Here is a 25,744-nt window from a genome sequence, read left to right on the forward strand (position 1 = left end):
CATTCAGATAATCACTGTTCTCATGGCAACCAGGCAGGAACTGTAATGGACAAATTAAGAAATTCTGGATTAATAATTGACTTTTTACACAAACCTAATTTGCTTCCTCCCGTAAGATCATTACTAGATGACCTATAGTGGATAACACTTCACTGTATCAGATGAAATACAGGAAGAAAACTAAGTGTCACCTGTAAGGAATACACTTCAAGTCGGTATTTCCATCACTCACTTCCATGCTCATTGCTGGTTATGTTTCTATGTAGTCAGTGAAGTTTATTGTATAGTTTTTTACGGCCATCAGTGACACGCAGGGTTGCCAACCGCCCAAAAATTTCTAGACAGTCCATAAAAATAGGTGACTTTTATCCTGTGTCTGTGAAAAAAAAAATAGACTTGTCCAAGATTTTTTTTTAGGCTAGTAGTACTTGACTAGATTATTTTGGTGGCAATTATCATCATTTTACAGCTCACAGTAAATGCTGGTGATGAGTTCTTATCAATATAATATTTATCATCCATTATGGTTTTCCAATTTGTCCATAAAAAATGTTGCCTGTCAGTGATTTTGGGATAAGTTGTCCAGAATAAAGACAGATTCTGGTGACACGTTAAGGGTTTGATCACGTGGTGTGGTCGTGACACGGTTGTGATGCTGCTGTACTGTGGTGTGTATGAGCTGTAGCAGGCTCGCTGGACCAGCAATGCCGTGTGACCAATAACAATGGTGAGCAACTAAGGCCGGGGTCACATCACTGTTTCATTTTTCATTCTTCTGATCTGTCAGAAAAACAGGAAAAAACAACAAATGGATCCTGTATTTTAAGCATCCATTATGCACATTTTGCACGCGTTTTAGCCATTTCCGTCTGAGATCCACTTTTTTAGACAGAAAAAAAATCATTTTGTCCGTCTAAAAATACAGATCTCAGATGGAAATGGATGCAAAATGAGCATAATGGATGCTCAGGATCCATTATTTTACAGGATCAGAAGAATGGAAAAGTAACGTTGATGTGACCCCAGTCTAAACAGTGCAGTCCTAATGAGTTAATTGGAACCCACTGTTGTTCTTACGACAACCGCCTCCCGACCGTGCCATGTAGTTGTACCCTAAAAATTAACATAAAGTTAGCTGTTTTTGGAACTGAAAAACTATTATATTCTTATACACAAAATACACAACTCAGCTCCTATTGATTTACGAAGTGAGATAGATGATTGGAGTATTACTTCTCCTCCAGTGTTATGCACACATTACCCCACATGTAATCATTCCTGAATAATCTGCCAAAACTGAGCAAAGGAAAATGATGCCCTATCAAAGAAAGATACAATATTTTGCAGGAAGTCGATTACTGAAACATTTGTAGAATGTAGAAGTAAAAGGATTAGAGGGATTAGACTGTTGCTGCAGCTGTCCTAGTGTAGTAGTAGCTGTGAGCAAACAGCCAGCATTGAAGAACAAATGTCTGCTATAGCCATTGTGTACTCCCCATAAAATATTTATTGTGGACCCTCTTTTCTTGTGCCATTGTACCGCCTTCAGATGTTCCTCTGTTGTACCTCGTAGAAATGTAAAAATCAATTGACAAATGAGTGTTACCATTGCCCTTGTTAACCCCATTTTTTACATTGCCTCATTCAGTCATATCTTTATTATTCTTCAGTTGACATACTGTGATTGCAGGAAGGCTTGTTTTATTTGTGAGATAAGTTGTTTTTATGGCTGCATGTTAGCAACGTAGCTAATGTTTTTGCCATGTTTATGTTTGCACTGTAGACCAGCAGACGGGGCATTGCTAAGGTCTCAAAAGATCTGGGGCCCAAGCCCCAATGAATATGGCCCAGTTCTCTAGTGCAGTGCCCCCTGTAGTTATATTCTTCCCTCCACCATACAGTCCCTTGTAAATAACCACACCATCTCCTGCCCTCGCCAAAATACAGTCCTATGTAAATAACATCACTCCCCTCCCTTCAGCCCCTCCAACATACAGTCCCATGTAATTAACACTATGTCCCTCTCTCTGCCATAGAGTCCCATGTAAATAACATCCCTCTCTATCTACAGCCCCCTCCAAAATACAGTCCCATGTAAATACCATCACCTCCTCCCCAGCCGCCTCCAACATGCAATCCCATGTAAACATCACCCCCTCAACATTCAGTGCCATGTAAATAACATAATTCCCCCCACCAGCCACCTTCAACATACAGTCACATGTAAATAACATCACCCTCTCAACATTCAATCCCATGTAAATAACATCACTCCCTCCCTCAGACCCCTGTAACATTCAGTCCCATGTAAATAACATCACTCCCTCCCACAGCCACCATCAACATACAGTCCCGTGTAAATAACATCACTGCCTCCCCCAGCCCCCTCCGACATACAGTCCCATTTAAAAAACATTACTTTCTCCCCCAGCCCCCTCCAACATATAGTCCCATGTAAATAACATAATCCACCACAGCCGCCTTCAACATACAGTCCCATGTAAATAACATCACCCTGCCCCAGTGCCCTCCAACATTCAGTCCCATGTAAATAAAATCATCCCCTCCCACAGCCCCCATTAACATACAGTGCCATGAAAATAACATCACTCCCTCCCCCAGCCCCCTCTAACATACAGTCCCATGTAAATAACATCACTCCCTCCTACAGCCACCATTAACATACAGTCCCATGTAAATAACATGAACTCCTCCCAAGCCACCTCCAACACACAGTTCCATGTAAATTACATCCCTCCCTTCAGCCCTAACATACAGACCTAGTTAAATAACCACAACTCCCAGTATTGCTCTGCCTCTCCCTTCACTTACCTCTCCTTATGTAACAGACATCAACACAACTTCTTCCCCCAGGACTGCTCCTCTTCACCACAGTCCTCTCCTGCACTGGACACGTGATGGTGACCTCATCACAGGTCCTTCTCAACCACTGCCTGTTTTGCTGGTCACATGACCTGTGATATCACCACAGGTCCTTCAGCTCTTCCAGTGAATTATATTCAATTGTATTGCTGTCCTGAGGATGGCAATACAGTTGTATCTAGCTGGCAGGACATTCAGGGCCTGTGACAAAACATCAAGGGCCTAGCCCCCGAATGTTTTAACCTAGCAACACCCCTGCCAGCAGATGAGGTATAGTTAGCTGTGGTTGGCATTAGGAATGGAACTAACAATCCCATTCCTAACCTATTGGTAGGAATGGACTGGGTCTGCTTCCTGCCAGAAGGGGGAGTTCTAATGAGACTAGTGTGGAATGAGGAAGCACAGTCTGGAGCTCTTACTCTTAGGGACCAGCTTTGGCTTCTACTCGCCTGTGAGACTACCACTCCAGAGAGACTGTGAGAATACAGAACTACAGATAGCAAGCAACAGCTTTACAGACCATGCTGCAGGTGAGGGACTACGGCTAAGACACCCATCACCTAGATTACATCCAGGCCAGACCTGCATTACACAGTGGATAACCTTAGCCAAAAGTGCCAGCACGCAGCTGTTAACCATAAGTTCAGAGAATCATCGGCAAGATAGCATATCATAGGTGCCATTAACTGCAAGTTTGCCAGCCACCATAGCTCATCATCTAGAGATAGAAATAGCACTTTGTTCGAACTTCTGCTGGATGTACTGCAATTTATCTTTTGTGTAAAGAGAGACTTTTATTCTTTTACTTCTGGCCTTGTTTCCTTATACCAGCTTTCCTCTGCACTAAATCCCAAAGAACGACAGCCTGAGGGAGTGCAACGTGACAAAACACCTCATCAGAGCCACTACTACTTTTATCCTCTGCACTGGCTCCTCAGGGGCTCACTGCATGATGTTGATTAAAGGAGTTTTCTGGCAGTTATATATTTATAAGCTATCTACAGGAAAGATAGACCATCAATATATGATGTTTGGGTGGTTCGACTCTTAACAGCCAAGCTGATTTAGCTGTGGCCCTGTCATGTCAGTCCAACATGGCGTTTGGGCAGCTCAGTCCCATATAAGTAAATTTATTGAGCTGCAATACCAAGCACAGCCACTGTATAATGTATGGCGCTGTGTTTGTTATGCTATGAGTAGTGTTGAGTGAAGCAAAGCATCCGAAGAGGAATTTGGTCTGAATTTAGCAAAAATTCAATTCTAAAAGAAGCCGAATTTCCTTGTGCTTCGTGGTAACAAATATTTTTTCCTAAAATAGAAGTTGGAGTTGTCTTAGAAAGAACTGAAAAACCACGGCGACGGAACAGCTTGCCGGATCACTCTGCCGCAAGTGTGAAAGTAGCCTAAGCAGCCGTTAAAAATGGCTCTATTGATCGATATGCTGAGTGGGGTTTTCAAATAGTGATTCGTGATGTATTCATTTGTAACAAATCAAATTTCTTGTCAAACTTAGGCAAAGCTGCTAAATAAAATTTTTCAAAACTTCTCAAACTATGAGGAAGCTACTACACTCATTTTAGCAATGCGACCCCTTTAAACAGCTTAGGTGCCAGGAGATAGAATCACACTGATCTATATTGAAAACCCCTTTAATTATTAAAATTGTTTTGTTAGTTAGGGGATAGAGTAAAAAAGCAATTCCGCCATTGTTTTTTGCATTATACATTACAGCCTACACCGTGTGATGTAACTGACATGTTACTTTTATTCTATGAATAGCACCTCTCATGCAAAAAAATAAAAATATTTTATGTTACCATATTCTAAGACCCATATCTTCTTAATTTTTTCCGTCAGTGTCGCTGTATTAGAATTTGTTTTTTAGGGGGACAAGAAGCAGTTTTCATTGGTACCCTTTTGGGGAACATGGATTTATTAATTACCATTTGGGGACCGAAGCAATTCTGCTGTTATTTCTTGTGTTTTTTGATTATACAGGCATGATGTTTGCAGCGATACCATGTGTGTGTGTTTTTTTGTTACAAAAAAGCGCACACAAAATAAAAGCATTTTTTATGGAAAAATTGTTTTATTTTTTAACTATATATATTTTTTTAAATTATTAGAACTTATTTAATAATTTTTTTGGGGGGACTACAATATGCTGCCAAATTTTGCCCACTTTTCCCTAGGCCCTGCCCCTTTCCCAACTCTTTTTGTGATGCATCACATTCCTTTTCTCGACTTCAGAGCACATATGGGTACCAGGGCTATGTCTAATGATGCAGCATCCTGTTGCCACACAATTACTTCCAGAAGTAATGCCAAATGTCTTTTTGGGATATATGAGCTTTACCTATTGCTACACCATTGCGTCAACTGTAGTATGCAGTGAACAATGCCTTTTAATACAACTGAATGTCAAAAGAAAAGTATACCATGCGATGTATGTAACTCAGTGGTTCAGTCCACAGAATGGATAATGCTAATGTGTGCAAGTCATGTAAAAATGATCCTGTCCAACAGAATGAAGCGACCCATTAGTCATAGACCTTGGACCCAACCATGTATATACTTCCGACAAAATGTAACAGGAAAATAATGAAGGTTTTTATTTCGTCTTTTTTACAGTTAGAGTTTTATGAGCATCATTATACAGTGTAAGATCTTCTGATTTTGTTCTAAATGAAGTGGGATAATTAGAATTGTGTTTCGCATGTTAGAAGTCTTTCCCTGCTGCAAATGAGGGTGAAATGTCTGATTTTCTTTTCCGTGAGACATTGATGTGCCTGCAATTTACAATCTAATCAACTGTGCTTTGCTTACCCTAGTTGGATACACAATGAATGACCTTATATTTGAGTGGCTGAGTAATAGTCCGGTGCAAGTTGCTGATGGTTTAACATTGCCGCAGTTCATTCTAAAAGAGGAAAATGAACTTGGATACTGCACAAAGCACTACAACACAGGTAAAGGCTTTGTTTTTGCTTCCCCTCCCTTCAACATTTACCTATGTGACTTCATTCGCACATGCGTGTTAAGTATGCGTGGCTCCATAATCCAGATATATTACATATGTCACTCCATAATATGATGGCCATGAACTCATACTGTATCTCTGTATATCTCTCATATAGATTGTGATCTGAGCTCAAAACACGTAATCGGCTTCTGAATTTTTAATTCAGCTTAATGCCCCTTTACAAGAACCAATGATCAGGGCAATTATTGGGAAGAAGCATCCTAGGAACGCTTGTTCCTGATAATTGCCGTGTGTAAATGTGCCACCGGTCATTCGATGAACGAGCAAACGCTTGTTCTTCTGCTCGGCAGCAGATCGCGTTGTCTAAAGGGGGCCTTCACACACTCCGGATTTTGTTGCAGAATTGTCCGCGACTGGAAATCAGTTCCATTCACCTCAATCGGGAGGCAGACCATGGATTTCTGCAAGCTCCTTACAGGTGGAAGGAACTGGATTTCAGTCGGGGACAATTCTGCAACAAAATCTGTAGTGTGTGAAGGCATCTTAAACAGGGATCTGCTGCCCAGAAACAATAAATGTGTATGTGGACAAGCAATCACAGCAGCGATAGTTTGTCCCCATACAGCGGAGGTAATGAGCAGGAAATTATAGGGAGCAAATGGTTAGTTCCCAAATCCCAATCATTGCCTGCTCTGTTGGCTTGTGTAAAAGGGATCTCTACTACTGAACTTCAACCTTTATGCTCTTTGATATGAAATGAGGAATCGGATTGGATCAACAAAGGGGTTGTTCGCTTTTTACTATTGATCCTCAGGATAGGTCATCAGTATCAGTGAATACTACAGAGCTTTCCCACTGCAGATAAACAGACCAGAGAATGCAGTGCTCATATGAGCGTTGCCTTCTCTTCAAAAGCTGATCAGCAGGGGTGCCGGGAGTCGGACCCCCACCGATCTGATATTATGACCTATCCTGAGGATAGGACATCAATAGTAAAAGGCGGACAATCCCTTTAATCCTACGTGCTGGACAAGGTTTTTTGCCTCTTCTGCATTGTCCAGAGCCTGGAGCTGGTCACAAGCACAAGATTTTTAAGCTGTTGGTGCACAAATGGTGCTACTCTATCTATATATGCGTGGGGTACCATTCTAATGCTAAAGGCCCCTTTACACTGCTAGATTGAGCATGGCGATTGTTGTTGCTTCCTGACAGTCATGTGCTTATCAGTGAAGGATATGCTCCAATTGCATGCAGTGATCTCCTCCGCAGTTTGAGAGATTACTAATTCCATCGCTCGTCCCCATACATAATCATTTTTTGCCTGCAGCAGAGGCTGCAATGATTTAGGTGGCCACATCCGCGATCATGTTACCCGATGAATGAGCGCTTTGCTCATTTATCGGGTAATTGCCGGTCCCTTTACATTGGCAGGTAATCGCTAATAAGCGGTCCTACGAACACTTCTTACCGATTATCAGGCCGCTGCTTGGCCAATGTAAAGGGGCCTTATGTGCATCAAAAAGTTGCGCTGCACAAATAGCCTAGGGTGCTGTGGCGCTATATACTTAAAGAGGTTCTACAGTTTGTTTTAACTGATGATCTATCCTCTGATCATCAGCATCTGACCGGCGGGGGTCCGACACCCGGGCCCCCTGCCGATCAGCTGTTTGAGAAGGCAGCGGCGCTCCAGCAGCGCTGCGGCCTTCTCACTGTTTACCGCTGGCCCAGTGACGTCACGACTAGTATCAACTGGCGTGGGCGGGGCTAAACTCTGTTCACTTGAATGGAGCTTAGCCCCACCCAGGCCAGTTGATACTAGTCGTGACGTCACTGGGCCAGCGGTAAACAGTGAGAAGGCCTCGGCGCTGCTGGAGCGCCACTGCCTTCTCAAACAGCTGATCGGCGGGGGGTCCCGGGCGTTCGACCCCTGCCGGTCAGATGCTGATGATTTATCCAGAGGATAGATCATCAGTTAAAACAAACTGTAGAACCCCTTTAAATAGAATGGCGTGTCACCGATATACATGGCAGGCACTCAATAAATTTGTAGGTTTATCATAATATTTGCATTTAGCATATTCCTCCTGATGCTGTATTATGGTGGATTCACACATTTTTTATTTATTTTTTTAGCATTTTTGTGTTTTATATGACACTTTTTGCACGTTCTGTTCTTGGTGAGATTTCTGCTTTAAAAAATGTAAACTCCAGATCTTAGCTGTGTCTATGTGAAACATGAAATCCAGGGCACATATGTGTTTTTTGGCTTCTGACATTTTTTAAGCATGTTGAATCAATGGCATTTTTTTTATAAACCTTTTTCCGTCTCCTTCTCTGTAGGGAAAAAATGATGCCAGAAAAAAAATGCCATCCACACATTTGTTTTGAAAAATAAAAACATTAAAAAAAAAGCCATAAAGAATGCATGTGGCATGCAAAAAAAAAACACTAGCTGTTTTTATGGCTTTTTTTAGCATAAAAAATCCACTAGAGCAAATTTGTGTGTGAAAGAAGCCTTCTAATAGAAGCATTGCTTTTAAGGCAAACAACAGCATAAGGGCTTGTTCACAAGAACGTATGGGTTCCCTTGCCGTATTGCGGACCGTGTGCATTCCGCATGAAGTGAATGGGTCAGGAGATGCGGAGCGGGGCGGAACGGAAGCACGGAACGGAAACCCATGGAAGCACTACGGAGTGCTTCTGTGGGGTTCCGTTCTGTACTTCCGTTACGCACAAAGATAGAACATGTCCTATCTTTTTGTGGAACGGAGGGATGCAGACCCATTCAGGTTGAATGGGTCTGAATCTGTCCCGGAGGCCTCACGAACGTTCTCCGTGCATTGTGGACCGCAAATTGCGCCCCCAATGCACGGAACGGAACCCATACATTCATGTGAACAAGCCCTAAGGCCCGCATTTTCTAAGTAGTTTACGCTACCTGTGCTTTCGCCATTTTCAGATATCCAGTTTTACTTTTTAGTGATCAGTTTACTGAAATAGCAAAATTGCTAACAGTAATTACCTATTATTTAATAAAATACCAATTATCATTCTCGCAAATGAAAGTCTGAAATTTTAATCATGAGAAACCAGACCTTCCTGCAAATCCTCCAGAGAAGGTGAAAGTGGCCAGTAGCCAACATGAGCCATTAAAGTGATCCTTGTATTGTACAGAATACTAAGTTTTAGGCAGGACTTTCATGTAGGAATTCTCATTCTACTGTATCAGTGAATTGTGTAGAATTGCAGCCGGACCTCCTGCGGTCAGAGCTGAATGCTCAGTGTAAATTGAAGAAATCTGGACAGAGCGTTCTCTTTGTCTCCTATGCTCCACCATTCAGTGCCTGTAGTCTGGCTGTATTGCCGCTATTGATTGAGCAGCATGGATCACAGGAAGCTTTTCTGCAAATTTTTAGAGACGGCAGAATTTATTGATGCACTGTACTGAAAATTTTCTATTCCATATCCTAAGTCCTATCTGATGTCTATTTCTTTCCTGAATAGGTAATGCAGTGTCAGACTAGGGTTCCTTGGGCCCACCAGAGGAAATTATTCTCGGGGCACAACCTCTATTTTTTAAAGCGAACCTTTCACCTGCATTTCACTTTAATAAACTATCAAAAGTACCTTATAGATCATCCTCATTGTGTTATCCTACAGTCTTGTGCCGCTTTTCTGCCATGTATATGCATGGAAAAATCGCCTTATAAAGTACTCTTCTCCAGCTCCACAAGTCACGATAGAAGTCAAGGGGGTAGCCCTTCCCTCACTCCAGGCTGTAACTCCCCTGCCCTAACCCTGCCTCTATGCAGTCTAATTGACACCCTGCTCAGTCGCCGGGACCGCGCTTGTACAGGCGGTGCATGCGCCATCGGCCTCAGTAGCAGCGCGATCCCGTCTATTGCGCGGACTCAAGCGCGATCCTGTAACTGAATTACAGGATCGCGCTTGAGTCCGCGCGATAGACGGGATCACGCTGCTACTGAGGCCGACGGCGCATGCGCCGCCTGTACAAGCGCGGTCCCGGCGACTGAGCCGGGTGTCAATTAGACTGCATAGAGGCGGGGTTAGGGCAGGGAAGTTACAGCCTGGAGTGAGGGAAGGGCTACCCCCTTGACTTCTATCGTGAATTGTGGAGCTGGAGAAGAGTACTTTATAAGGTGATTTTTCCATGCATATACATGGCAGAAAAGCGGCACAAGACTGTAGGATAACACAATGAGGATGATCTATAAGGTACTTTTGATAGTTTATTAAGTGAAATGCAGGTGAAAGGTTCGCTTTAAATAATGTAGGTTTTAAACCAAGAAAATAGACCCTAGTGGTAAGTGATTATCCCCAAAGGCAGCTCCAAATGTTTTTTTTGTCTCCTGAACCTTTTGGACCTACTATTGAATCAGAGCCTGGGCTCCTTGGAAGATCCTCTGGTACTTCAGTGGGCCAGTTTGACCAGCAGTTTGACCAGTTCAAGATGGAATAAAATAAACTTAAAGCTCTAAATCCGGAGATACCCCCATTTTCACCCCTCCAGCCCCCCTGATATGAGCATCTGAGTATTACATTTTTTGTTTATGTTTTTAACACTACTAGGCTGAGGCTTCCGCCTAGCAGTGTTGCCAGTTACATTACCGGCTCTGATCGGTGGGCTTTAGCGCTGCACTAGCCATTTTACAGGCTAAGCCCACCCATTAGTGCTGGTGAGGTCACCGGGCACACTGCTGGGCAGAAGCCTCCGCCAAGCAGTCCCTATGGAGAACCCAGTACGTCACCATCTCTAATTAGCTGTTTTACAGGTTAGGGCAGCGCTAAAGCCCGCCCATTAGTGCCAGTGACATTACCAGGCCTAAGCTTACCCATGGAGACCCAGGTATGTAACCGGATCTCCAAAAAAAGCATTTGCCTTGCTCGATTCAGCGCAGGGCCAAGGAGAGCATTAAAGCATGAAATGCTTCAATGCTCATATTAGGGAGGCTGTCTGGGTGAAAACGGGGGTATGTCCGGATTTAGCTCTGAACCCGGACAACCCCTTTAATGTACTCCAAAAACAGGGAAATGCAATTTTGTAGCAGCATACCACACAAAACTATTTCAACAATACACATAAAAAAGAAATAGAAACATATAGTTAGATTAGTTAAAAAATATAAATAAATACATAATATTGAATATAAAAAATATACTTAATCACATTAATCACCTCCAACGTGCTACAAACCGCAAAGACCTATTATAAGGATTTATACGTATATCACTAAATCTACTCCGATTTGCATACATACACCAGTGTAAGGGATGTTTCTGGTTACTCATCATCGCCCTAAACTTCCCCAGAATCCTTTTCTCAGGGACTTCTTCAAACCGTGGCAACAGACTACCCACAACACCTTCTGCATTCTTAATCAGTTTCTGCATCTTATTCCCATCCCTTACCTTAACACTACCACCCCAATACACTATCACCAAAAAATACTCAACGAGAGCAGCTCTGTAGTAAAGCGTATCCTCCACTACAAGGTTGACTGTGCTGTCTAGTGCCGACTTTCAGGGACAAAGTTACACCCAAACAGCTGATCGGGAAAGAGGGAAGGTAGTGTCGGTCCTCCACCAGTTAGTGATGGCCTATTGTGCTGTATGATTCCCTTTTGGCTGTAGTAAGGATATTCGGGGCACAAGGGAGAAGGCTGGTAGTATATTCGTCTTGAGAAATGACACCTCTTGGGTTGACAGGAAATGGCTATGTATAGTCCATGCAGAGCTATAGCTATTTTCCTTCAATTGGGGCCAGGGGTGGACTGGGAACTTAAAAAGGACCTGTCACCACAAAATGCAATGCAATCTCAAAGTACCATGGTCCTGGAAAGAAACTAAAGGAGGCCCCATGTTGTAAGGGGGCAACACAAGTAGGTGTTGACAGCAATACCACAGTGCAGCAAAAATATCTCCCCAGCAGAATGAAATACCACAATGTAGCATGAAATAATGCCCAAGAAGAACCAAATACTAGAAGAATTCTGGGAGATTATGTTAAAGGGGATATTCCCCGATTAATCAAAAAATCAGACATCATATAGTACATGATAATACCTTTCTAATAAAGTTAGAACCGGCCCTGTACCTCACATGGATGCACAGATCTCCCCATTCATTGTTTCAATTGTTCTGATAGACATTCAGGGGACAGCCCATGGACATTTCCTTTCTCAGGTGGGGTGTCCTTTCTGCTGCAGCTCTCTCCATATCACTGCTCAGGGAGTGTTTCCTTTCTGCTGCAACTCTGTCACTGTAACTGTCACAGCTTCTAACATGTTGGAAGATAGAACCAAGCAACCACCTCAACAATGTTACTGAGTGGGACGGAGAAATGAGGAAATGAACAAACAGCAGGTGGCGCTCTACAGATACATTTTAAAATTTTAATTACATGCAATTGCAAAAATATTCCAATTCAGGTGCCGCTTTTAAAAATGTTGAATATTTTTCATGGGATAACCCATTTAAAGGGGTTATCCCATCATAATGATCACTGTTAAATCTGTTAATGATTTGACAGTGATCATTTTTGTAAATATACTTTACTAACAAATTCCCACCGATTAGGATAAAATTCACCCCCACTTACCTTATTGTTGTGACTCGGTCTCCCCTGGTTACGACCACCGCTCTTCTCCAAAATCCCGATGGTCGCGCTTGCCCAGAAGACTCCTTCTTTTCTCCCGGCCGGTCCGCTCGCTGTCCTGAACGCTGCCGCGCATGCGCGACGGTGACTTCTTCCCGGCCAGAATAGTACAGAGCTGCGTACAAGTCACCATTGCGCATGCGCGGCGGCGTGCGCGTTAAGTCCAGCGCGCGGCACGGCCGGGAGAAGACTTCAATCAAGATGAAGCCCGCCTCCAGCCAGAATCCAGGAAGTGAACGCGCGGTGGCAGCAGGTAAGTTTAAAAACGCAAAGTGGGATAACCCCTTTAAGGGACAAGACCCAGTATAATAACTAAGATATATTTAAGTTTTAAAAATTAGATTAACACCTCAAGGACGACACCAATTTTGTTAACAATTTAGAGAACTTTGCTATTTCTGAGTTAATAGTTATGTGAGGCATTCTTTTCAGTTTAGACATACTTGCAAGGTACACATAAACTATTATATAATTAATTAGATTTTTTTCATCGTGGTGTATGACATAATTATGTCCCTTTTTCTGAACTAATTTCATTTTTATTTTTGATGGGCAGATTTAGGAAACTAAAAGAAAAACTGAATGTGTTGCCCATAGCAAACAATCACTGGACAGATTTCATTTTTTTTTTACAGTAGAACACAAATGAAAGCTGAGCTATGATTGGTTGCTATGGGTAACAAAGCCAGTTTTTTACTATAACATATCTTCTACAGGTAAAAGTCACACCTTTTTTCATCACCCTATACTTGAAGAAAACATTAATCAGCTATAACTAAAATAACAAAAAAAAGGCAATGGCCGGACTGGGGCGGAGCCCTTAAGGGAAGGCCCACATGATGGGGGGTTTGGTTTAGGGAGCCCCGGGGAGTCTTGGATTGGTGAGCCGGGAAAGTTGGTAAAAGGGGGGCTGCAGGAGGATCCGGATTGGTTCAGTTTGAGAAAGGGGGGAGGAGCGAAGGGGTTAAATACGTGAGGGAGGAAGAAGATGGTAGCCATTTTGGTTACTTGAGAAGCTGGTAGTACCTGTTTGGAGACCTGGTGATGGAGCAGCTTGAAGCGGTTGCGATGTTGGCAAGTGTTATTGGGGAGAGGGCACCGGAGAACTGTTCAGCACTGTTTTGTTATTTAGACGCTATAGGTGAGTCGTATCGGGTATTCGGGGGAGTTGCTTGGCTGCGTTATAATGAGCAATTGCGGAAAACGGTGCATCCTGAAATGAGGTGGGACAACAAAGAACATCTCCTTGTGGCTGAAAATGACCGCACCTGTTCGATCGGGGCAGCCCTTTTGAGGGGAGGCGGGCAGCGGGGGGTCATTCAACACGGCAATGGCATCAGCTAAGGGCTTGTGCTTTGCTTTTAACGAAGGAAGTTGTCAATTCAGGGTTAAATGCAAAGTTAAACACAAATGCTCAGGATGTGGGGGGATCCACAGTGCGGTGAGATGCTTTAGAGGCGGGAAGCAGAAAGGGGGTGATGCTAATAGCAAAGGGGGTGACGCCAGTGCGGCTGGGAAGGATGGAGCCTTATCTCACTAGGTAGCCTAATAGGGAAGCAGCAGCTTTGATTTGGGGGGGGGGGGTTCTGAGGGTTTTAGAATTCCGTACGTGCTGGGGGGTGCCGTGTTATTAAGAAAGAATCCGGAGGTGGTGACAGATAAGCTAAACAAGGAAGTATTGCTGGGGCGGATGGCGGGCCCGTTTCAGGAGCCACCTTTTTCAGATTTACGTGTGTCACCGCTGGGAGTGGTCCCCAAGAAGGAGGGGAATAAATTTTGCCTTATTCGTCAACTGTCATTTCCGAAGGGCTCTTCAGTCAATGACAGTATTGACCCCGCACTCTGTTCGGTGGTATATACTTCATTTGATGCGGCAGTTACTTGGGTGAAGCTTTTAGGGAAAGGTGCACTGCTAGCGAAAATGAACATCGAGGCAGTGTTTAGGTTACTGCCCGTGCACCCGGAATGTCAACATTTGTTAGGTTGTTTTTGGGAGGGGGCGTTTTTTGTTAATCGTTGCTTGCCCATGGGGTATTCTTTGTCGTGCGCTTATTTCGAAATGTTCAGTTCGTTTCTAAAAAAATGGACTGTTGTGGACTCGTCAGGTTGTGCATCTCTTACTTCATTACCTGGACGATTTTTTGTGTATTGGTCCCCCTGGGTCGCGGGTTTGTGCATTGTTGTTAGAAACGTTAAGTTCCCTTTTTGATTGTTTTGGGGTTCCATTGACGGCGGAGAAAACAGTGGGTCCGGTAACGGATTTGAGTTTCTTAGGGATTGTGATCGATTCGGAAAAGATGGAGTGTAGATTGCCGTTGGATAATATGGAAGATTTGAAGGGGGAGGCGGCGAAAGCTTATAGGCTGAAGAAGTTACAATTACGGGAGCTTCGTCACTGCTTGGGAAACTTAATTTAGCTTGCCGTATTATGCCCATGGGAAGGGTTTTTTGCAGACGTATGGCAAGGGCAACCGCGGGGTTGGTTGCCCCACATCATTACATCTGGCTGGGGAAGGAATTGCGAGCGGATTTGAAGGTGTGGAGCTCTTTTCTGGGGCGGTATAACGGTCGCTCGTTATTTATGGGAGAGGTTGTTAATTTGTTTGATTTTGAACTGTTTACTGACACTGCGGGTGGTTCCGGTTTTGGGGCGTTCTGTGGAGGTCAATGGTGTGCTGGATGCTGGCCGGTCGCGTGGTTTGAGCGTGGCTGGGTAAGAAATTTGGCTTTATTAGAGTTATTTCCAATTGTGTTAGCAGTTTTGCTGTGGGGGGACCGTTTTCGGAATGTGAAAATACGGTTTCACTGTGATAACCTGGGGTGGTTCAGGCAATAAATGGTTTGTTGGCTTCGTCGCCTTTAGTGGTATGGCTCCTTCAGCGCTTGGTGTTAGAGTGCTTGGCGCTAAATGCTTGGGTGGTGGCGGTGCATTTGTCAGGGGTGGAAAACTGTATTGCTGACGCCCTTTCTCGTTCACAGTGGGATCGTTTTCGGCGATTGGTCTCAGAGGCGGAAGCTGTTGGACTGCCATGTCCAGCTTGACTGTGGGATCTGTTGGAGGAACCATAGCGGGGCTCATTCAAGCATTATTGGCACCTAGTACATGGGCTATGTATTTGAGGGCATGGCATTGTTGGGAGGCTTGGTGTAGGGATCTGGGCGTTGGGGCAGAGGATTTGGAGTTTTCATTGTTAATGTTCTTGGACCACTGTAAGGAGGACGGATGGTCGGTGAGTAAGATTAATGGTTATATGGCAGGGCTGGCGTTTGGTTTTAAATTGAGATGGATGAACGATCTCACCAAGTCATTTCTGGTTTCCAAGGCGTTGAAGGGATGGCGTAGGTTGCGGATAGGGGAAGATACCAGGAGGCCGGTGTCGTTCCCTTTACTGTTGGAATTGGGTGAACAGTTGTGGGGAGTGTGTAATTTGGAGTGGGAAGTCCGTTTATTTCGATTGGCCTTTTCTCTGGCGTTTTTTTGTGGCACTTCGTTTAGGCGAGCTGGTTTGCCCGTCGGCGCGTAGGATGGGCGGGCTCATGAGAGATGATGTGGACTTGTTTCCCGACAGGGTGGAGTCCATGATACGTTGTTCAAAAACTGATGTTGAAGGTAGGGGACGTAGAGTTGTTTTGTTTAAAATTGCGGAATGTGTTATGTGTCCGGTCCACTGTCTTCGGGAGTATGGGGCAAGGGTCGTGGTGGGGCTATCTCCACTGTTAATGCATGCAGATGGATCCTTTTTATCCCGTTTTAAGTTTTTGGCGGTGTTTTACAAATGTTTACAATGGTTGGGGTTGGACCGAGAGGGGTACTCTAGCCATTAGTTTAGGATTGGGGTTGCAACTGAAGTGGCAAGTTGGGCCTGGGGGAGGAGGTCATAAAGCGGATTGGGCATTGGGAATCAGCACGCTCCAGGTCCTATGTTCGTCTGAATCGCTTGTAGGGGGTTTTGTTTTGAGGGCGGGGGCTTGTGGGGATATTTTGTTTGTGTATGGCAGTGTTGTTCTTGCATTATTTTCTCATTACAGGTGCAGCACCCGCCCTGGTGTGGATATTGGGGCATTCATATGTCTTTAGGGGGCCGCCCGGGCAGCAGTTCGGCCGGACGGGCAGTGGCTGGGTTTTGACCGGGAGTCGATATTGGTAAGATGGATAGGGCATAGGGGCATGGTTTGGAGGGGGGTGCTGCCAGAGGTACATCACTTTTTAAAGATGGATAGGGCGCCTGATGTGTTGGTGGTCCACGCAAGTGGAAATGATTTGGCGGCAAGGCCTATCAGGGAGCTGGTGAGGGATATCAAGTGGGATATGTTGCGTTTGTGGTCGGTGTTCCCTGGTTTTGTGACTGTGTGGTCAGACATATGTAGTCCTGAGGCGAGTTTGGAGGGAGGCACGGTCGGTGGAGGCTGTGAACAAGGCCCGTGTTAAAGTTAATCGGGCAGTAGCGAGCTTCATGGCTAGGAATGGGCAGTGGTGGTCAGGCATAGGGAGTTGGAAAGCGGAGTTGGAGCCTTTTGGAGGTGAGGTGGGGTGCATCTAAACGCAGTAGGGCTGGGCATGTGGTGTTTGGCTCTGCAGGAGGGAATTGAGGTGGCCCTGAAGATGTGGAGAAACGCGCAGAGTTGAGCGGTCAAATCTGTGCGTTGTTGGCGGTGGGGGGGTCCTTGGAGTTGGTTACTGTGGAACTTGAGGACATTGGGAGGGCCCTACGGTTGGGGCTTGACTCCCATGGTGGGCGAGCTGTTGTGGTGGATTGAGGGGTGGGGGCATTCTGTGGTGCTTCCGAGCTGGGTGTAATGGCTGGAGGAAAAATGACTCACCCCGGTGCAGCAGCTCGGAGTTTTGGGGCTTCAAGGACCTCCCCCGTTAGGATTAGTCATTGTTGTGAATGTTATGGTTATTTATGTTTTTTATATTAATAAACGGCTGCTGTGGCCAATACATTCCAATCAGTTGTTTGAGTCTTATGTGGGATTGGTTGGGTGTATTGGTGTTGGTTGGGGTAATGCATTAAAGGATCAGGTAAGTGTTAGAGGGGCGAATGACAAATAACCAATACCCCCGTCATGTAAATTTTACAAGTGATAGACAATGTGTTACCAAAGAACTTAAACAATATACAGGAAAGTTCAATTTGCCAGTTAGACTCATTGGCCCTGATTTAACAAGACCAGCCTCTGTTGGTCGCAATTGCATTGAAAATTTGCAATTTCAGTGAAAAAAAATGTGAAAGGGGATCTGCTTAGATAGATTAAATAGATTAGATAGAGGGTGAGTTCACATCACCATTTCATTTTCAGTTCTTCTGATCCATCAGAAGAACAGAAAAAAAAACAAAAGGAATCCTGAGCATCAATTTTGCAGATTTGGCTTCGGTTTTAGCCATTTCTATCTGAGATCCGTTTTTTTTAAAAGGAAAAAAAATGCATTTCCATCTAAAAAATACGGATCTCAGATGGAAATGGCTCAAACGGATGCCAAATGTGCATAACATATGCTCAGGATCCTTTTTTTTTTATCCTTTTTTTTTTTGTTACAGGATCCATTTTTTTTCTTTATTTTTCTGTTCTTCTGATGGATCAGAAGAACAGAAAAATAACGGTGATGTGAACTCTTCCCAACACTTGTTCATTTTATCTGTTGAAGTGCTGCTGATAGATAGATAAGATAGATAGATAGATACTGTAGATAGATATTGTAGATAGATAGATAATAGATAGATAGATATATACAGTGGATATAAAAAGTCTACACACCCCTGTTAAAATGTCAGGTTTCTGTGTCTGTAAAAAAATGAGAGAACTTTTTCCACCTTTAATGTGACCTTTTTCCACTTTTAATGTGACCTATAAACTGTACAACTCAATTGAGGTTTCATAAGTGTGCACGCCCTCTTATAACTGGGGATGTAGCTGTGTTCAGAATTAAGCAATCACATTTAAAATCATGTTAAATAGGAGTCAGCATACACCTGCCATCATTTAAAGTGCCTCTGATTGACCCCCAATAAAGTTCAGCTGCTCTAGTTGGTCTTTCCTGAAATTTTCTTAGTCGCATCCCACAGCAAAAGCCATGGTCCAAAGAGAGCTTCCAAAGCATCAGAGAGATCTCATTGTTGAAAGGTATCAGTCAGGGGAAGGGTACAAAAGAATTTCCAAGGCATTAGATATACTATGGAGCACAGTGAAGACAGTCATCATCAAGTGGAGAAAATATGGCACAACAGTGACATTACCAAGAACTGACCGTCCCTCCAAAATTGATGAAAAGACGAGAAGAAAACTGGTCTTGGAGGCGACCAAAAGGCCTACAGCAACATTAAAGGAGCTGCAGGAATATCTGGCTAGTACTGGCTGTGTGGTACATGTGACAACAATCTCCCGTATTCTTCATATGTCTGGGCTATGGGGTAGAGTGGCAAGACGAAAGCCTTTTCTTACGAATAAAAACATCCAAGTCAGGCTACATTTTGCAAAAACACATTTAAAGTCTCCAAAAAGCATGTGGGAAAATGTGTTATATCTGATGAAACCAAGGTTTAACTTTTTGGCCATAATTCCAAAAGATATGTTTGGCGCAAAAACAACACTGCACATCACCAAAAGAACACCATCCCCACAGGGAAGCATGGTGGTGGCAGCATCATGCCAAGGGGCTGTTTTTCTTTAGCTGGAACTGGGGCCTTAGTTAAGCTAGAGGGAATTATGAACAGTTCCAAATACCAGTCAATATTGGCACAAAACCTTCAGGTTTCTGCTAGAAAGCTGAACATGAAGAGGAATTTCATCTTTCAGCATGACAACGACCCAAACCATACATCAAAATCAACAAAGGAATGGCTTCACCAGAAGAAGATTACAGTTTTGGAATGGCCCAGCCAGAGCCCAGACCTGAATCCAATTGAAAATTTTAGGGGTGATCTGAAGAGCTCTGTGCACAGGAGATGCTCTCGCAATCTGACAGATTTGGAGTGTTTTTGCAAAGAGGAGTGGGCAAATCTTGCCAAGTCAAAATGTGCCATACTGATAGACCCATACCCAAAAAGACTGAGTGCTGTAATAAAATCAAAAGGTGCTTCAACAAAGTATTAGTTTAAGGGTGTGCACACTTATGCAACCATATTTTATTTTTATATTTTTTTTCCCCTCTACATAATAGATTTCAGTTTGTTTTTCAATTGAGTTGTACAATTGGTGGAAAAAGTTCTGAAATGATTTATCTTTGTCTCATTTTTTTACATCACAGAAACCTGATATTTTAACAGGGGTGTGTAGACTTTTTAGATCCACTGTAGATTATATATAAATAGATGGATAGATAATAGATAGATCAAGGCTCTAGTTGAGCTGAAACGTTGCAGAAGCATAGGTGAATTAAAAAATTCCACCTTTTTAGGTAGATAGATAGACAGATAGATGGATTTGAGAAGAAAGATAATAGATTTGAGATGATATACCGTACAGACAGACTGACATCTGTTCTATATGGAACTCTAGCAGAATAGAAAATTCTCTGTTTAAAACTAAATGGAATGCATCAATTTAGAGCTAAATGTTTTTAAAGAATGCACATAAGTGGAAAAATGTGATTTCCATGTACACCTCTACAATAAAATGCACTGTCAAATAGAAACCATTATCGTTATATCAAAAATGAAGCACTAGAGATGTTCTGAGAGATGTTCTGACTGAGATTTCAAGGATTGTAGGATTGTACTGACTGTAGACTACATACTGTCTTTGGAAGCAAATGTTGATAAAGCGTGGGGCGCTGCATCATATGTTACAGTGCTCTTCCTCTCATTGTTCAGTGAAGGTCATATTAACATTCTCTGGAGTATTGTAACATCAGATTGAGGACTATCCGTACATACATATGCTGTGTGATCTATTTAGAATACACTCGTGCCTACATTGCACATCTTCTTCAGATGCTTCCATAATAAATCAAAGAAAGCACCATCATTCCTTGTTAAAAATATGATTCCCCTGAGACTCCTTGAAGCTTTTTTCTGACTGATGGGAGTTCATTAGATTTTATATGTTGAGAGGAGGCGATGAATTCGCAGGCAGGCCCCGGACTGTTTCCAAATGAATACATTTTAACCACAGCCATCATTTCCCAGATAAGCATGAACCTATTCTACTAGTTGCATGAGTTGTGTCATTGTGTTCAATCTGATAATGGAATGTGGCAGATTCAGGCACATGTGTCATACTTGCATCTGTCACTGTTAGGGAAAAAAAACACAATTTCAAGTCCAAGAGGGTCACAGGCAGTGTAGAAAGTACCGTCTTAATGTGAAAACTCTACAATGAAGGGAGGTTTGCAGCGATATATTTAAAGTGGGGAGGAAGAATTCCCAAGTCACTTTTAATTATTTGTCACTACAGTCCGGGAAGCATGTAAAATATGTATATTTAATACATGCAAGTGATTTTCTGCAAACCACGGCAGATAAAATATGCCGCAATAATGTGTGTGACATTATGAAATGAATCCATGAATTTTTGTTTTTGTTTGTTATTGTTTATGGAGCTGAAGTTGAGCTCTAATAATAAGGGAGTAAATAAATAAAATAAATATTAAAATAAATAATACCAGATACAGCTGAAAAAATGCGCTTTTTTTTAAGGCCTCATGCACACAAACATATTTTGTTTCCATGTTCATTCCATAAAATTTTCTTGCGGATAGGAAATGAATGGGTTCACATCCGTATGTAGGTTCCATAGCTCCGCCAAAAAGATAGAAAATTTCCTATTCTTGTCCGCTTTGCAAGGATAGGCATTGTTTCAATGGATCCGCAAAAAACAGATGCAATACGGATGCTAAACGGATGTCATCTGTATTTTTGTGGATCCGTGTTTTGCCTGCTGCAAAACACATACGTTTGTGTGAATGTAGCCTTATCCTGAACAACCCCTGTAATATTCTTCTGGGTCATTTTACACAGTTTACTCCCATTATGTTTGAACGACCCAATCTATTCCACTGTCAGAGCTGTCTGGGAGACGTATTCACTCACCTGTCTGTCATCATTGGGATTTTCAATCTTGTAGTCTAAGACCAGGTTCATAGGAAGCAGTTAACCTATCAATATGTCTTTGGCGTGTGAAAGGATACTGTACCCAGAGGAAATCAACACAAGTATAGGGAAAATATAGAACTTCAATGCAAATTGCTTCTGGTCATATTCATGCCTAGCAGCCCAGTTCCAAAAAGCAATAGTCCATTGAGCCTAAAATATGTATTCATATAACAATTGGTTTAGAAATTAAATTACTTCACATTTACTCACTTTATATATCAAACATACTTTACAGTGTGTGATTTATCTCTGAATTCTACGCAGCCATAATACGGCACCTATTGACTTCCATCAGGCCCTATACAGATGGTTGGATGAATAGATGGGCTTCCTAGCTATTAACTTCACCCATTGTCTTCCATCAGGCCCTATATAGAGTAGATAGATGGATAAATAGTAGATGGGCTTCCTAGCTATTGACTTCACCCACTGACTTCCATCAGGCCCTATATACAGTAGATGGAAGGATGAATAGATGGGCTTCCTAGCTATGGACTTCACCCATTGACTTCCATCTAACTCTTATCAGATAGATGGATGGATGAATAGATAGATGGGCTTCCTATCTATTGACTTCACCCATTGACTTCCATTACAACCTATATAGATAGATATATGGAAGAATAAATAGAAGAGCTTCCTACTGTATCTATTGTCTTCACCCATTGACCTTTATCAGAACCTATATACAGATGTAGCAGGGGTAACACACACACGCTTAACTCAAATTTTTTAACTCATCGCCTTATCTTGAAACAAAAGCAATTGGAAAGCAATTGCTTAACGCATTTAGTTTAGATAAAATGTCTCATAAAGCATGTGTTTTAACTCTGCTACATCCGTAGTTAGATGGACGGATGAATAGATAGATGGGCTTACTATCTATTGACTTTACTCATTGACTTCCATCAGAACCTATATAGATAGATGGATGAATAGATAGAAGAGCTTCCTACTGTATCTACTGACTTTACCCATTGAATTCAATAAGAACCTATTTAGATAGATAGATAGAAGAGCGTCCTATCTATTGACTTCACTCATTGACTTCCATCAGGCCCTACTGAGCCTCTGAGCTCTGGACAAAATCATGTCATGTTTGATTGGATGTCACATTATGGAGCGTTTCTCCTTTACTAGCATTGCAGAGGAGAATGGCTTCTTAATATAGTACTGTACTATACAGAGGCACCATAAGGCAGAACATGAAGTGTGAGAGTTCATTCTGTTAGATGAAGCTCATGATTTCAGCAGGTTCGCCTGACAACCTATGGCTCTCTTTTTGTTCTCAGTTTCCATTCCTACCCTCACTCACTACATATGCAATCCCAATAGGTAGAGATAGCTGCCTGTCGAATGATCATTTAGCCAACAGCTATCTCATCTGTGTGCCTAGCTTCAGTTTGAAGCAAGCAATTTGCCTGCCTTGCACGAGGACAAGCTGTCTGTTAACTTGGCTGGTCTCAGCCACAACAGCATCTTGCCCATTGCTTTGCATCCTCCTGTGGGTGAATGGGCCATGAGGAGCTATGGAGTGCATTGGCTGGAGTTTTGTGGTTATTGCCATGGACTTGATGTTGAAACTGTCATGTGTCTTCTCCTATGCACATTATCTATGTATGTGTGAGGCACATCTATACAGAGAGGAGGGTTTTAGCCTCTCATGCTGAATGTGCCATGACAATTTTTCCATTTGTTTTTAGGAAAGTTTACATGCATTGAGGTTAAGTTTCACCTGGAACGTCAGATGGGATATTACTTGATACAGATGTACATCCCCAGCTTACTTATTGTCATCTTATCCTGGGTGTCCTTCTGGATTAATATGGATGCTGCTCCAGCCAGAGTTGCTTTGGGAATTACAACTGTCCTAACAATGACTACTCAGAGCTCAGGCTCAAGAGCCTCTCTTCCAAAGGTAAGGGAACTCTAAAGGGGTTGTTTAAAAAAATAGGATCAGAATAACTTAAAAAACACAAGGAACAAAAATAATACCTCACTGATCACCTGCAGCATCTCTTGTAGTGATTCCCACAAGACTCTTCTAGTCCACTAGTTCTTAGTACCTCTCAACTCATTGTAAATGATGACCACTGAGCCGATCAATGGCTGAGGTGGGCCACCACATAGCCAGTTATTGGCTGAGCATCTAGTTTCTGTGAGCCAAGAAGAATCAAGAAGTAGAGATCAGCGGACTAGAAATTGTCAGCACCGTAGTCATATACTAGTGAGGGGAGTTTCACTTTTTTCAATGCCTCTCTGGCAAAAAATAAATACCAACTAGACTATCCCTTTAAGGTAAACTTGTAAGTCACCCAATATTTCACTTGGAGCATGTAGCCAGTTATTATAGCAATATATGTCTGTATGACCTTCTCCCATGGTATTGTTCACTGGCTGTCTTCTGTCCATGTGAATAGATGAGGTACCAAAAACTTCAAAGGGGTTGTCCAGTATTAGAAAAACATGGCTGCTTTCTACCAGGAACAGCACCACACCTGTCCATTGGTTGTGTCTGCCTAGCACTATTTGAGTAAATAGGGTTGAGCTGCAATACCAGGTACAACCTATGGACAGGTGTGACACTGTTTTTAGAGAAAAGAAAGTTGTCATGCTCTTCTAATCTAGGACAACTCCTTTAAACCTAATATTTATTATTTCATGTATACTGCGATTAGTTTATATAATAGAACTGAGAAAATTGTATAAACTTTTTTGGAACACCTTTTTAGAGAGTTAAGTGACTTTGTCAATTGTAAGTGGCTTGGTTTATTACAGGTATTGTTATTACATTCCTGGCTGCTAATATCATCCTGGCAAGTATGACAAGTATTACTGTACAATGTGTCACTGTTACAGTGTATGTTATGTTCAACCGGCAAGAGATAATAATACCCAAAATGCGCTAGAGAGCAATGTTTATGTAAAAGTGATGCCGGCTGTGTCTGACCTCTTTGCTAGCGTTCTTCTCCATGCAACTTTTATAATTAATATTTCTGATAACTCTACCGGGATTTATACAGTCCTGATCAAAAGTTTAAGACCACTTGAAAAATGGCAAAAAATTATATTTAGCATGGCTGGATCTTAACAAGGTTCCAAGTAGAGCTTCAAAATGCGACAAGAAGAAATGAGAGTGACACAAAACATTTTTTGAGCATTCAATTTAATGAAAACAACGAATAAACTGAAACAGGCTGTTTTTCAGCTGATCAAAGGTTTAGGACCACACCTCCAAAAAAAAACTAAACCCCCCCAAAACAGAAATCCAACCTCCAAACATGAACTCAGTAATGAGTAGCTCCGCCGTTATTGTTTATCACTTCAAAAATTTGTTTCGGCATGCTTGATGCAAGCGTTTCCATGAGGTGAGTGGGAACATTTCTCCAAGTGGTGAAGACGGCTGCACGAAGGCCATCTACTGTCTGGAACTGTTGTCCATTTTTGTAAACTTCCCTTTCCATCCATCCCCAAAGGTTCTCAAATGGATTTAGATCAGGGGAACACACAGGATGGGCCAAAAGAGTGATGTTATTCTCCTGGAAGAAGTCACTTGTCCTGCGAGCATTGTATACTGTAGCGTTGTCCTGTTGAAAAACCCAGTCATTACCACACAGACGAGGGCCCTCAGTCATGAGGAATTCGCTCTGCAACATCTGGACATAGCCAACAGCTGTTTGACTCCCCTGCACTTCCTGAAGCTCCATTGTTCCACTGAAGGAAAAAGCACCCTAGACCATTATGGCGCCCCCTCCACTGTGGCGCGTAGAAAACATCTTAGGTAGGATCTGCTTATCATGCCAGTAACATTGGAAACCATCAGGACCATCAAGGTAACATTTTTTCTCATTAGAGAATAAAACTTTCTTCCACCCTTGAATGTCCCATGTTTGGTGCTCTCTTGCAAAGTCCAAACGAGCAGTTCTGTCGCGTTCAAGGAGACGAGGTCTTTGAAGACATTTTTTGTTTTTGAAGCCCTTCAGTCTCAGATGCCGTCTGATGGTTATGGGGCTGCAGTCAGCACCAGTAAGGGCCTTAATTTGAGTCGAGGATCGTCCAGTGTCTTGACGGACAGCCAATTGGATCCTCCGGCTCAGTGCTGATGAAATT

At 42.7% G+C, this 25,744-nt stretch overlaps 1 protein-coding gene and 1 long non-coding RNA gene across 3 annotated transcripts in view; one reads left to right on the forward strand and one right to left on the reverse strand.

Moving 5' to 3' along the window:
* GLRA2 (glycine receptor alpha 2) overlaps positions 1-25,744 on the forward strand; it is a 219,321-nt gene that overhangs the window by 56,682 nt on the left and 136,895 nt on the right. For both annotated transcript variants that reach the window (XM_044283705.1, XM_044283706.1), the window contains exons 6-7: positions 5,715-5,852; positions 23,338-23,552. In XM_044283705.1, coding sequence (XP_044139640.1) covers positions 5,715-5,852; positions 23,338-23,552 — 353 coding nt within the window. The remainder of the gene's footprint in view (positions 1-5,714; positions 5,853-23,337; positions 23,553-25,744) is intronic.
* Positions 1-25,744, reverse strand: part of LOC122930364 — a 238,235-nt gene that overhangs the window by 16,953 nt on the left and 195,538 nt on the right. The window lies entirely within an intron of this gene.

Source organism: Bufo gargarizans, chromosome 3, assembly GCF_014858855.1.
Source record: "Bufo gargarizans isolate SCDJY-AF-19 chromosome 3, ASM1485885v1, whole genome shotgun sequence".
NCBI lineage: Eukaryota > Metazoa > Chordata > Amphibia > Anura > Bufonidae > Bufo > Bufo gargarizans.